Source organism: Vanessa atalanta, chromosome 20 (genome assembly GCF_905147765.1).
Source record: "Vanessa atalanta chromosome 20, ilVanAtal1.2, whole genome shotgun sequence".
NCBI lineage: Eukaryota > Metazoa > Arthropoda > Insecta > Lepidoptera > Nymphalidae > Vanessa > Vanessa atalanta.
In genome coordinates this window covers 4,286,752-4,302,665 of record NC_061890.1, presented here as the reverse complement: position 1 = coordinate 4,302,665, position 15,914 = coordinate 4,286,752, and the positions used below count along the sequence as shown (strand labels likewise).

Sequence of the window (15,914 nt, the reverse complement as noted above, 5' to 3'; positions counted from 1 at the left end):
AACCACGTGCCCGAAAATAATTATTTTAATAATTGAAAAGTGTTTGATTGTTTAATTAATAATATTTAAAGAATTTTAAGATGTCCATAAATAGTTGTTATATTGAGTGAATAGTGCCCCTACCCATTTTTGTTATAAAAAGCCGAACGCCCGCCGGTAACCGTAGAATTTTCCGTGAAGTGGGGGGGAGGGAGGTGGGGGGTGTGTGGAAGAGGTGACTAGTAACTTAATAAAAAGAATGATATATCCATTAAATGCTTAACGCTTTATTCGGAGTGTTATAACGATTTCTATGGCATAGTCACTGGTAACATACGTAGAAGAAACAGTATTCTAATAAACTTAGCCTCTAAAGTAGCTAAGAGCTCTTAACTGTCATAAGATCACCATATTTTATAATAGAACATACAAAAAATGTAGAAAATTATATGTAATCTTAAAATAATTCTTATAAATAAATATCTATGATAATTTTATGACATTTAAGTAGAAACATATTGCATTATAGCTAGCTTATAAATATTTTTAGATATTTTTCAGAGGTAATATATCATGGATACATAATTTAAATTCAATTCTAAAAAATAACTATTATTGTCAAAATAATATTATATAAAATACCGCAAATGATGTCTTAACTAAATCTAATTATTGAAAATTACCTCTGAACTAAAAACGTTTATATTGAAATATATAAAATGAGCGACTTATATTCACCAAACATTTGATTCAAATATTATTTGATAAAGGAATAATATTCATCAATAAAAATCAATGTCAAATAATATCAAGAATAAATTGTTTGGTGACTACCTATATTTTTTTTATTAAGTATAGGTACTGGGCAGAGCATTATAAAGTGCAGATTAGGTAAGCAGTACAATTCATAGCTAAAGAGAGAACCGATGCTCACAAAATGCCAATAGATTATAAAACACATTTAACCTTTTTGGTAAAAACTATTACAATAGGTATCAGGAGTTTGGAAATAAATTTCTATAAATTCAGTATGAACTATTTTGGATATAATTACTACAAAATCTACTAATAATAAACAATGTACCGTTAAATATAGACACCGTACTTTTTTTTAATTCTATTTTTGTACATCAGAGTCGATATGAACGTTAATTTAATTAACATTAAATTATTTATTTACAACGAACGTAACGACTCTATGGTATACGTCATTTTGACGGACGGCCATTTTATTATTTAGATGTCATTTAAATTTATATACTGTGAAAAAATATTTTTAATCTACATTTAAACTAAGTGAGGTACGATAACGGATGTCGTTATTATTGTGCCGGTTTTTTTTTTTAAATTACCTTATTTTTTTTTCTATTATTTTAAATTTTAACAAAATTTGCAATTATAAGCTCAGACCCTTTACATCCTACTTTAAAAATGAGATTACTGAAAATAACAAAAGTCAATAAACATTGACGTCTTTTGAATTTTTAAATGCTTGTAAGTTGACTCTTGAAAGCCGGGATCATTGTTAGATATACTTAAATATAACTTAAAAATATAACTTGTCATAATGTAGAAATATATCTACTAATTTTAAAGTAACGTAACATTGAAAAATTGAATAATACTATTAAAGATTAAACATCTTAGGTAAACTTAACTTATTTTTTTTTCTTTCGTGTTTCGTAAGTTAAATAAAATAACTTAAAATAAAGTTTCAATTAATAATTAGCACCATCTAACTTTATGATTTCCTTTTGACAGCCTTCCAATTGACAAATTTATTTGTCAGTTGTAGTAAACTAGCAATAAAAAAACATTTTATTTTTTTTAAATATTTATAGGTTATTTTTTTAATTTATGTGATATATCAATGAAACGCTGTCAACGTTTATCATAATCACGTCTTTACTTGAATCATTTTCGTAATTATATGTCAAAATATGAGAAACTACAAAATGTTAATTTTACTCAATTAATTTTTCTTTACAGTAAAACTGCAATCGACAAAAAAATACGTTTAATGAAATTAGATATTATTTTTCATTCACATTAAAAGATCTACTATTAAAGATATGATAAAGATATTATTGTATTTACTATTTGTAAATACTCAGATAGCCTACATATATATGCCGTTAAAGCCCAGCTTTGCGATCACATTTCATACATTCACTTTTCCTAACATTATCCGAATTCACAAAACTCACGTGCTTGATTGATCACATTTGATTCGAACAGGAATCTGGTGCATATAAGTCTTTTCATTCCTGAATTTAGTCACCAGGTCATTGGAATTGAGATGTTGATGTAGACCTCCGGCAGCCTATAGATACTGGAGCTGGTATTCTAGACGCCCCGTTCCTAGGGTCTTTTCTAGGCGCAGCCAATTGCCTAGTACTTGTCGACCTCTCCAATTTACCATCAGACATCACCCAAGCAGAAGTGAAGTCAGCATAATCAGAGTCTTTAGAGCTTGTTCTTGATAAAGAATCTTCTCCTTTCGAATAAGTTCTAATGATCTCTTTCATTTTTTCCAGAACTGTGGCATCATCCTTTGCGGTCTCAGTAGATCTTAAAATTTGTTCCAAGAGGGGGCTTAAAGCCTTTTGATGAGTTGGGGATCTCAAGGTAGCACTACTAGCTCTAAGCGGCGAATTTCTTTTAAACGCCTCATTTTGAACTTTTGGCTTAACCTTAGGTGATTTATTCGGATTTTCAAATGTATCGGCTCCAATAGTCGGCCTTGATTTAGTTTTTGTTTGATTAGGAGCAGTCCTGCCTCCCCAAGTGTTGCGCGCTGTTGGCGGTAATTTTGGCGCCAACTTTGGTGATGATTGTAGATTGGGTGTGTGTTTAGGGCTCGGAGTATTTCCTCTACTTGGGGTTCTATTTCTGACTGGAGAGTGTGGAATGCGGCTTGCCTGTCTGCTCCTAATGGTTTTGACCGGTGACTGCGATGCATCTCGAGTCGGTCTAAGGCTTTTGCTGGGCGAATCATTATTTTCATGTACTATGATGCATTCTGGACTCGTACGATTAGACTTATCCTCTGAGCTGTTCTTCCTACCGCCGTAGAATGTGTCTGAGAAGTCTGTTTTGCGAAGTCCTGTGTTCAAGCTCACATAGTCGTCAACGCGATCGCTTTTATCTACGTGACAGCCGTCGTCGTGGTCGAGACGCTCTGAAAAAACAGAACAACAAAAACTTTAGTCGAATACGTTTAAAATGTACAAAAAATGTTGATAAATCCAAACAACTATTTAAAGAGAGACACTAAAATCGCCAGCATGACGGCGTTATAAGAAATATTTTTATGTGGTTTATTGGTGAGATCGTTTTGAAACAAATACATAATACACGATACACATAAAACCAACATTCGGGATATATTTTAGAATGGAATACCACAATTAAGAATCTCGCAACTCGTTAACAGCTTCAATATTGATATAAATACCAACCGTTATCATATTAGGTAACTAGATTATAGATCTATTCTATGATTATTTATTTACGAAGCACTTTATTTAGATAAGCAAAGGTCTTTAATGGTAGGCGCCGTTATGCCGACCGATTGTTCAGCCTAGATTAGATTATGAGAATTATCGTTTCATGTCTATTTATTGTTGCCTCTAGTTCCTGTATCGCCATACTGCGTATCTCTTATTGCCTTTTTCGTCAAGTTATAATATGAGGCTTCGGATCATTGGTGCCGTGTGCAAAGTTGACAGGTGAGATAAATTCCAAGTCGAGTTAGTAATGTGAATTATTTACGTTTGTATAATAACTGATCTTTTGTTATATTATGTCCTTTTAAAGTAATTGAAGATTATCCTCCAATTATTATTTTTATTAAGATATTTGTTAATGTCTAATTCAAGTAGAGATGCGTGTCTCATTTAGAGAAGCAATGGATCGAAATACTATTCTAATTGACACTAATAAGCAAATATTTTAGATGATGTTATGATTGCAATATATACAAACTACAGCAAATTCTTCTAACTTTTGCCATGAAAATCATTATAATATGCAATTATAAAAAATAATCGTCGGAATGAATGTTTTGTATACGACAAATTTTTACTACGGTACAAAAAAAATTAACTCTCATTTCAAAATCTCATTATTCTTAGAAGTATTTTATGGAACTACAATTAATGTTTTAAATTTGGATGCATGATTTTAATGAGAACAAAAAACTCTAATTATTCACATTACTAATGGTAGTCCAGACCAGCGTTTCGACATTTATCTTAATACTATAACCCTTTAGCGTCGAATTGGACGCATTCTTCAATCGTAAAAGGTATCGTACAAACTTGGCCCAACACGCCTACATAATTGATTGTGATTGAAATGTAACTTTTATGAGATGCGAGGACTCATTTCTTGCCAAATAATATAAGGTCGACGCAAGGTTGATACATGTCCAAAATTTTAATATGGCGTCGAAATTAAGCCATTGATGACGCATCGTTAAACGAAACATTTTACAGATCTTGAACAGAACTGGAGGCATTTTCTCATCGAGGCTTCGATTTTATAAATTATCTGAGACTAACTAACTATTCTTTAAAAAAATACCCCTGAAATTGAAGAATTTATGTGCCTCATGCTTCAGAAAGAACTAATTAGAAAATTACACTGATACCCTTACCTTGCTTACTAAAACAAACCAAAACAATGTATTAATATTTGGCAGTAGAATAAAATTGTTCAAAAACGAATCACCAAAACATATACAAATACTTTTGGTTGGTATTTAATTTCAAGCAAAAATCTTACTCTCGTAACTATATTTGGTATACCGCATTGTGCTCTCCAAAAGAATGTCGATTCACCCTTCGATGTTTTCAAATAGTCTCACGTTTGAACGAGTTCGCTTATTCTCGAATTTGCTATGCTAAATTAACTCTTAATGATTTATTTATATAGTTTAAATTTTACTGGCTGAATGTTTCAGTTCTAAATCGGTAGTGCATTGTTCCTATCAAGGACCTGTGTTTTGCTTTCGATTGGGATCCTTTCACTTGATGAATGATTTTCGAAATGCTATTGTTTACACTAAGTGTTTTTTTTTTTTATTTATATAAAGTGTATATACCTACATTCAGTAACGTTATTGTTTTGTTTTTTATGAACACAATTCGTTTTTAATGACCAGGACGTAGGGTTACCCAATTAACAGCTGTGCTTCTTTATGATCGTAGTAGTATTGATATTTGGCGATCGAGGCTTCGGGCCTATCACCAGTCTAGTAAGAACTACTTCAAATTGGCTACTTAAAAACTGAAATCATCAAATATCGAATAAACGTCAAACAGACGTGACGAAATTACTGTTCTGACTACGATACTATAAAAATAAGAAGACACTAGATATATTTAGTTATTATGGCAACAGCAATCGATTGCAACCAAGTTTGAAATCAAACAATAGTTCCATTCTGTCCAAACGGAGTCCAACAATCGGTAGACAGCTGATAAATTGCGCACTAACAATAATTTGTTTATGATTAATCGAAATATGCATTTGGTGCGATGTTTATTGAAGATATGGAATGGAATTCACATTCTAGAAAGATCTCGAATTATGCTCGCTCGAGAAAGACAAGAAATTTTAGAAAATCTCACACGATCGATATGTTTTGATGACTAAGTAGAAAATAATGCGCGACTTATGTACAGCGACTGCCCTTTTAACGCATCAATATTCGGAATGAACGAGTATAATGTTCAAGTACTATTATATTTTAAAACATCATGCGAAATATCTTTATAAAAACTATCACTGACTGTAACCAAATAACGAAATAACAGTTACATAATTCCCTAATTTCAATGTGGTATACATTATCAATATATCGACAAAAATAATAGTACAGGTAGGTACTGAGCAAATTATATTAACTTTCTTCTGGCACATGCGTATTTGAAGAAAGTTAAAACTTGAGAAACAATTAGATATTTGAGGAAAGCAACCATTTCTTACACTTAATATCGTATGTGTAAACAATGACACGTGAGATGCACGGTACTGTTCCATCGTCGCAAATATTTTCACAATATCTTTTAATCTTTCCGTAAATATTTAAGATACCTATTAGTCTTATGGTTATAGAACTCAATCTCTTAAAATAAATCATGCAATAGATTTACGATAAGCGGCTGGTATCAATTGTATAATAAAATCGGTTATTTATAGAAAAGTCCCATTTGATGTGCATTCATACAATGAAACTAATATTTCTTAAAAACATTAGACCAATGCTTACAATCAAAGTTATGATGTGATTTTGTTGTTAAGCCTGATAACAAAAAAATCAATACAAAATTGCTAAAGTTATAGATTGCGTCCAATCAATTCAATTATCCTATGCACCAGAAACTAAAATGACCAATCAGGTAATCCGATAACGGAACACATATGGCTGATACATAACATACGGACGTACAAAAAATACAATGCATCGTTTAGTCTTCTAATGGTTCCTTAATGATTGTGCTACTCATTTAATCCAATTTTAGAAAGCGTACATTCAATTTCTATTTCCTTACCAAGAAAAATATACTTGATTAAATAAATTATATATTACACGTCTTGTGCTGAATAAGTATTTGATACTTTGCCCAAAACGTTAAATAGGATTTTGGTATACTACATCTAGTAGATGCACAATAATCTATCACTGATAATCAATCAGGTACAGTCTATGGTACGCAGGAAACATATCTTACTATTAAAATAAATGTATTTTTATCAAAATATTATATTATTTATTATATTTATATTTGCTTGTAGGTTGTATGAACATATTGTCAAGTAAATTGTATCGTTGCGTCCACTTTTAAATGGAGTCGTTGTCACTAAAAATGTATATTATTAGTGACTTAAAATATACTAGACTTTATGTAACTAACACGAATAAGTAACTAATGGAATTTTATAAAGTTCTATTATATTATAAATTATAGACTAAAGCGAAGTCATATTTAATGAAACATAAATATTTACCACTAAAATCAGCGTCGTCCATGGAGTTTTGACTGTGCAGCGAATATCTATTCGTTGTTTTCGTAGATGGCGACCCTTGCGTGGAACCTGCCACCACTCCCAAGCTTCTATAACCCTCATCGGAAACCTCTGATCCATTATCTGAAGCACTCTCGGCGGCTGGTGCTGGAGATACCGGTCTTGGACTCTTATTCCTGACGGCATGAGGGGTTGGTACTAAGTGGTTTGATGCAACAATTTTTGTCCTGCGGTCTGGCGATGACGAATGTCTGCCAGGGCTATTATTTCTTGTTGTAAGATGCTTCCTGCTTGGAGATAAGGCTCTGTCCATATCTCCTAAGTATGGAAGACTTGTGGGAGCATCTAATTTTGGATTGGATTTTGGTTCATCATTGTACACTTTAGCTGTATATGGTAAAGACATTGGCTCGTAGTTCTTATTTTCTTTGTAGTCTTTATATGGGAGCGAGGTAGGTCCAGGGTCTGGTCGTTCGTATGTGACTGTGGCTCCAGCGAGGTCGTGTTTCGGGCGAGCTAAGCGAGCAGAGAGGGATGTCCGATGTTGAGCCTTGCAGCGACAGGGATCATGTTTGTCCAGATAATGTGCTAGAGTGTCCCAGCCGCCTCCAACGCGTACCATAACGTGAGACCGGAGAATCTGTAAAAATAAATTTAATTCAATAACGAGTGATATACAATGTTGGACCATTTTGGTAGATATCGTTAATCACCAATTATTATCTTTATGTATTGAACTGTTTTATTTCGACAAGAAACAAGATTTTAAAATAAATTTAGTTGGAATATTAGATTATTATTAAATTTCTAGTCAATGTCTAAAAGCAAAAGTAGCTATAGCCTATTCCAACCACAAGATGACTAAAGCCAAATAAACAACATCTGAGATGTCAAATATTGTTGATAATTAACCAATGACATCGCGTCAAATCGATGAAATTGACGATTGATTAAAAACTTGAATAATTTAATCATTATGCATTTGTGAAAAAAATGCCTATTGAACGTCGACGAAGTTTAATTTAAGTGGAAACAAATATGATGTAGTATTCTATTATAAATTAAAGATAAATTAATCAAGAACTATTAGTGTATCTTCGATGGGAATAGTCCATACGTACCATCATAGGGTCTATTTCATTTAAATCTCTGATCTCAATTTACTAATAGTAACTATTAGATTAAAACGATTACCTACTGCACTTATTTAAATGAGATTGCAATATAAAATTACAGTTCAACTTCCTCTAATGGATGAATCTCCTAAAATAAAAACGATTCATTTCATTGCGTAAAATATTAAAATCGTCTCTTTCGAATGCGTGTTCTAATGGCTGTTACATAAATGTTCTGAACTATTTTAGAAGTCTATAAAAGCGAACGTTACACCATTAAGGTATCGATGATTCATACGTCCGTTCGATTCCTTGTTTGGTCAAATCAAATCGGTTGATATTGTACAAAACGTTTGGAGCATGACCTTTACTTACGGCCAGTTTCAACTGAACCGCAACTGTTTTGGGTATACGTGAATTTAGTTCATTTATAAGTTAATTTCGTTGAAACTTTCTAGATTTATTTTAACTAGTTACGTAGCTTAACCGTATATAATTAGAAATTAAATACAATTAATTATTCGTATACTTATGTCCAAAATTGGCAGCCACGTATATTTGTTATATATTTTTCATCCTTATATATATATTGCTCTTTATTTATATCGAAGTGTATCTTGGCTAGGGTGTAAATAACGTAGGAAATGTATCATATTGCAAATCTATGTTTGATAATATTTGAATGAAGAAAGCATCAGGCTGATCGGATGACAGAGCTGGGAGTCAGAGAGTGGACACTTTAATTTCTACTTCAAATTCGAACTCTTTTGTTTTGATATATATGAAAATCTATATCATTAATTTATAAAAAATTAACAGCTTATAACAAAAAGTAAATAGGTATGTGAGTAGGTATTTAGACATGCTTTGTATAATGGCTGAGGTTGAATTTCCTTACGATGTTTTCCTTCACTGCCTAGCAAAACGTAAATTATAAACACAAGTAAACACATGAAAACTAAGTGTTGCTTGCTCGGGTTTGAACCAATAATATTCGATTGATATTTAGATAACCCCCCTGGTGTTGCAGATGTCCATGGGCGGTGGTAATCACTATCCATCAGGTGAGCCTCCTGCTCGTTTGCCCCCTATATCATAAAAAAAAAAAATAGGTACGCAAACCACTGGTCCATCTCAGCTCAAAAAGACTCATATAGAGGAACGAGATTAGAGATATGTCTGCAAGTAAAATACTGCAATTAAAATTCCAAATCAAAGTAATACATGAATGAATTTAGAAAATTTGTCTATTTTTAGACTGTTCAATTTATATTGGTCGCTGTAGCAACCAATTTAAAGCAAACTCATACTACACGCATATTGTTCAAAATTACGGTTCAAGATAAATTAGTTCTACGTTTTGGACTGTCAATCACTCCATATTAAGGTACGCAAGGTTCAAAACGAGGTCGATAAACAGTTTATAACAAAATACGATTATAAACTTTAAACATATTGGAATAAGACTCAAAGCCGTATTAAATTGACAAAACTATTTGCAAACGTTATTTTTGTATATATTAGATACTTTAGTAATTTTCTCACGATGCAAAACGTTTGCAAACCATTTTTTTGAAAGGTCTTTCAAATAAGGTACTTTTGCTTTTTTTATTAAAAAAATATAAGTATTATATTGAAATTTATATTTAAGATATAATTGATGTTACAATAAAAGCCAATTCTTTTGAATAAACTGTTTAAAATCTAAGCAAACTTAGATCAGCATTGTGAACGGAACAGTTATTTCTTATTTAGTCTACACAATAACTTATTGAACTCTTAAAAATGAGCTAACAGGAATTGAATATTGTTTGCATTATAACTACCTGGTTATGATGTTATAATATATCAATAATTATGACGATCGTTAAAGAGCGAGATCGTTTAACATAACACATTGCAGATTTGCGCGGATTGTTACGCGCGTATCAAGCGACGCCAAAGGACTACGTACATACAAAATTAAACCGCGCGAACTGCCTGTAGTCGCGACATACCGCGTTAATTGATTTAATGTGCAGAAGATGTTCTGCAACGCCATATAAGGGCAAATTTACAAACAAACAATGTCTTCAACTAATATTAAAAAAAAAAAACAATTATACAACAACATACCATATATAATATATCCTTCGAACAATCAGAATTACCCTCCAAGATTTGACATACGGAAATAAAATGTTATGTAGCCATAACTGCGGCTTACTCAGGGACAAAACTTAAATATGAGCATAAGTGTTTGATAATCGTGCGAAGCAAATAAACACTATTTATCCTATCAATTAGATATTATTGTTTTGTTCACTTAGCGTCTAGAATCTAGAATAACTTGTTAAGTAAATAAACTCAATCAATGTCAGGTTGTCTTCCTGTTTAACTTTATATGTAATATGGTATAAAATTTGCGTTATTTATGTTAACTTATAAATAACTTATTAAATTTTAAGATTCAAAACTTTAAGATACTTTACAATCTACTATCGAATCGTTAATACTGTTAACGTATAATAAGTAATTAATTCTTTAACAGATGTAGAAATATTAAAAATTTCACTAGTATTCTGTTCAATAAGCAAATGTCAAAAATATAAGATCATAAACTTACTCTGACGAAGATCAGCATTCTAGTGTCTCCAATCCTGTATTTTCCCTCCGAAACCCGCACCATCGGAAATTGGGTAGGACAGGAACATCTCTCTACCAAATCTCTGACACGCTCATCCAAACTTCTTAAATCATTTGTGACCAACTGCGGCTGAGGTCCTGACGGCACTAAGCCCAGTGCTGAATCATCTGGTCTCAACTCTTCACCGGCTAATTCCCTCTCGATTTGCTTCTCCATTTGAACGAGTAATGGAGCGGGCATTCCTAGAACTGCTCCCTTTCTAGCTACTTCTAGAAGACACAACACAACGTGCTTCTCATTCTTTCTAAGACATAAATCGTCTGTTTCAAATAAGAGACATTCCAGGATGTCCAATGCTTTACGGCACCAGTCGATAAAGTTGGATAAATTATCTCTGGCGAAGAATGTGCCAGCTTTAGCAGCAGGGAGCATGTTGACCGGTGGCCGGGTACGCAGTGCTTTCGCAAGAATCAGAGCATCTTCTGATTCTGGAACTGGCGAGTCTAGGATGAGTCTTGCTGATTCACGGACAGCGTTCGCGTGCTGCAACAAAATAAAAGTACATTAATTAAATTAGATAAAATTTAATTATGTGAATATTTTTCTAATGATAGAATAGAGACGCTTGGTAGAGCATCTCTAATGTCTTTCATTTCCAACTAAGCGTAAATATTTTCAACATAAATAGAATAGTATTGTTTATATCTTCAAACGAACTGTTTGTTTGAGCAAAATCATCTTAAGTACCCATATAGTGTTAATGTTGGAAAGAATAAATGTTTTTTACGTACTATTTACTATTTTCCTTCCTGAATACCATTTTATCTAATATATTTATTGACATCTTAGTTGTTTTATATTTAATCCAATTAAATATAATAAATCTATTAACTGCTAATACTGCTCATTTTCGCCATATCATATCAGCGATAGATATCTCATAGTCAATAAAGTAGAACCTTAAAGTTTAAATATGGATTTATTGTACCTCTTTACTAATTTATGAGATAAATTACTGTCCGGTAATAAAATAATATTTATCGCTAATTCTATTTTTAAGTGAATCGTCTTTATTGTACGACTATAACGGAATACGATCAGAGATGATGAAGAATATACGTTTAAATTTCCAACAGCTTAAAGGCCTTTACCAAATAAAGAAAATCAGTAAATGTATTTTCAGACAAGTCAATCATTCATAGCAACTAAACTTATGTCTGATAACAGCTATATATGAGTAAATGGAAATAAATTTTCAAGCCATGGCGCCACAGGTACCATTTACTGCCATATTTGCTACAAATAATGAATACCAAATTTGGTTTGACTAACGATTTTTTTCAATCTCATAATAAACTTTCTATATCAAGTTCGACGAATTATATCCCATTTGGGCAAATACCTGACAATTTGATAGAGGAATAATAAATATATTTTGTAAGCTGTGACTTGACAAGGTCTTCGTTAAAAGATTTTTCCATAAACAATGTTTAAAATAGTTCTTATTTCGAAAAAAAATATTGTTTATGGAAATGAAAGTGATCGAATTTCGTCAAAGAAATGGAATTTCACAAACGTAATTTCTCCAAGTCGCAGATGTCGCAAGCATTTCAAACGCAATTGTGTAAAATTCAGACTTGCTTATGTTGTACGAGGAAGTGTTAGGTTTTGCTGCAGCATTTGTAAGGATTCATTGTTCCTGCGTCTTTGACGCAGAAACAAAAGGTCGCATGAAAGGGCTTGGGAAAACGTGAAGTTACCTGGAGTACTTGTTAATGCTCAAAACATAATACTGTCTCGGTTTTCAGAGAAAACCTTGATTATAAGATCCTCGGTATATTATTTATGGTTATTGACTTAGCATATTATCTTAAGAATAGGAATAAAAATAAAAAATAAATTTGAGACTAGTAACTATTCCTGATACAAAACATTAACTAAATTATATCAAAAATACGTATTTAAAATAAAAAAATATTAAAATAAACTGTTTTTAGTCCAAGCAAATTCAGACCAGCGTTTTGAACGGAACTGTTTTTATTCTACAATACAAAGAAGAAATAAATAAAGTACCATTTAACAGCTAAATAAAAAAAAATACATAACCATGAATAAAAAATAATTAGACAAAATGTGCGAACATTTTTTTTATCAAATAGTTTATATATGTTTGAATAAAGTTAAAAAAATTACGTTAATGACATAAGATAATAAGTATGTATACAATCAATAAATAAATGTAATGGATGATGTATATACTGGATACAATTTCAATGGAAATATAATACAGTAAAATAATAATGCACGGTAAATTAATATAAATACGTATGTAATTTAATCGTCCGAGAAGAGTAACTACTGAGTATCTTTCCGGTTCTACTGGGCAGAATCTACATTTAATCAACAATCTGAAATGTTGCTTTGGCCAGGTTTTAAAAGCCCTTGTCACTGTTGCTTGCGAGGGCGATGCCGTGACGCCTCCAGAGAAAAGGAGTGGGTCTGCTGGTTTTTTAGTGGATATTCAGCTGTGCTTGGCACCAAGTAGTCCGTATAATCATCATCGTATTGTTTCTTAACAAAGAAAGTAAAGACCAAAGCATATAGTATCTACTCCCATATAATGTATGTACACATCCATCTGCGTTAAATTTGGATTATTCTGTTTCACACAATGTACCGTATTAATTGTTTAAAAAATTATAGCAAACCAAGAATACTATTAACAAATTAACATAATTTTAACGAGATCAAAGGTTTTAAAGCAACTCAAATAAATAGCTTCTTTCCAAATATCTTACAAATTGAGTATAAACTACTAATCCAGCTTCAAAGTTTCAAATAAATATTATTAAATAATTATATCAACAACCTTTAAAAAAAATTGACTAAAATATAAACGTCTTATGTCTTGCAAGCTATAATAATTGCTCAAATCACAGGACAATTTTATATGCATAGTATTTATAATTGAGTTGCGTCATGCGCAGGCGCCGGTCGGCGTCGCTAATGTGATATCAAGCTTAAATAACAATAATTATATTGTTCCATATTAATTTCGTGTTTTGTAACAATATTTTTTATAATAACATAAAAGTCGCGTTATACATATAATAATATCAGTCTGGAAAAAAAAACATTAAAATTTGATTAAAGAAGTTACTATATACTTGGTGGGTTTTGTGCGAGGTTATCAAATGTCCTACTGCCAAACAGCAATACTTGTTGTACTGTTTTGTTCCGATTTAAACGTTGATTAAGTCAGTGTAAAAACACAATTGACATAACATCTTAGTCCCGAAGATTGGTTGCGTATTGGTATGTAAGAGTTGGCTAATATTTCTTACAATACCCATAAATGGCCTATTATGTCTATTATATTTAATTAAAAAAGTAATATATTAAATGAGATTGGATCGCACTGGATAATTTTGTTTTACAATTCTTATTACCGATTGTCCGATTTACAATTACTAAGTTTACTTATAAATGCGCGTTTGTATGTATTTACTTATGTAATTAACGTAGCGATTAATTAGTGCAAAGGTTAAAACTTGATGGCATTACTATTACTCAAATCGGCATTGAAATTTTCATTCAAATACCTTCATTATATACATAGTAGTAATACGTTTACGTTTTAATAGTTTAAGTAAAATAACCAGATGTACGGAAAACGAAACATCCAATCCTAGGACGAACTGAACGAAAATACTCAACCGGTTCTTTTTGTACAATACAAATGATTAAGTTCTAGTCTTGAATTTTAATACTCAATGGGTCAATGTGAGAGTCTATTGCCTGAGCTATTATCGGAGGATACGGTCAGCTGAGTGAGAAAAGGGGAATCTTAGTAATTCCTTGAAAACGGAGTTTGCTAGTACTATGACTGTCCATATTCTGGATTAAAACCAACTAAACATAAATTAAATCCTTTTTATGAATCTAAATCCGTATCTAAGATATTACAAAACAAGGATAGATATTCAAAAAGACACATTGAAATTGTAACTAGTACAATACTAACCGCGAACCAACCCTCAAGGCCGGTTACAATGTTTTCATATAATAAACGTTAAGCGTGAATTTAGTTTAACGGTTAAATTGATTCGTTACAGATAATCTAATATTTAAATATTGTTATTTATTATTTTGTTTTTACCTAAATATGGCGGCTTACGTTCGAATCTTGTTCGAACTATTCGGATTTTAATGACGTCCCACATTTGGAACACCTAGTTTTTTTTTTGTTTAATTTAATTCCAGACAAAGCATAACATTTTAAGGCCTAATGTTTGGTTATGTTTTTATTGTACCATTATCTTTCGCTATAACTTTATAATAGTTGGATAAATATTTACAATCTCATATCGGAAGTGTTACTAGGAAAAGTTTCAACTTAACTGTCAATAAATTATTTTAATAAATATCTACTGAGTGTATGTAGTATGCTATATGTAGAAGCTGACTGATTAATTATATTGTGCTTATAAATTCCTGGAAATTGAATTATATTGAAGTTAATATGTAGGCCGTTTACATCCAATCGCAGTGACATTTATTTTCTTATACTTTACTCAAAGAATAACTGTATGCGGGGCAACTAATGAAAATACCTTGAGTCACTGCAGAGGTTATAGCTGGTAAGAATTACATGAGAAACATTTAAACCGAATGACTTAGAGGGGAGCCGGGTGGGTAGCTTACAAAATATATACAACTTATTCGATCATTACTGTAAATAATTATATTATATAACAAATAAATTTTATCTGCTTAAAAAAAAAAATTTCAATCTTTACGACAAAATGTCATCGGTTAGGTAAACAGTATCGCACGGAAAGTAAGTTCGACAACCGCCAAAACCAGCTGAGGTCGATGACCTGTCATGTCGGTTCAAGGTCGATCGATCATTTCCAAACTTACTATTAATAATACTATTATTTGTTTTATGATAAATTATTATTTTCTACGTAAGTAGAAGATATGATGCATGAATTAAACTCACATTCTAGGAGAGTCTGAACATATTACAGAAATTATCGTTCCTTTGTAACAGGGTTTTTGAATGATTAATGTAATTATTATTTATTTATAAAATATAACAAATAAAAAAATGAAACAAAATATGAATAGTCGACATTTTAAAGATATTAGTAACA

General features: G+C 31.6%; 1 protein-coding gene across 2 annotated transcripts in view; it reads right to left on the bottom strand.

Annotated features, from left to right (window-relative positions):
• Positions 1 to 244: 244 nt before the first annotated feature.
• The window catches only part of LOC125071647 (GAS2-like protein pickled eggs), a 115,637-nt gene continuing 99,967 nt past the window's right edge, over positions 245 to 15,914 (bottom strand). For both annotated transcript variants that reach the window (XM_047681952.1, XM_047681951.1), the window contains exons 3-5: positions 10,735 to 11,298; positions 6,997 to 7,654; positions 245 to 3,160 (exon numbers count right to left, since the gene is read on the bottom strand). In XM_047681952.1, coding sequence (XP_047537908.1) covers positions 2,265 to 3,160; positions 6,997 to 7,654; positions 10,735 to 11,298 — 2,118 coding nt within the window. In that variant the 3' untranslated portion in view covers positions 245 to 2,264. The remainder of the gene's footprint in view (positions 3,161 to 6,996; positions 7,655 to 10,734; positions 11,299 to 15,914) is intronic.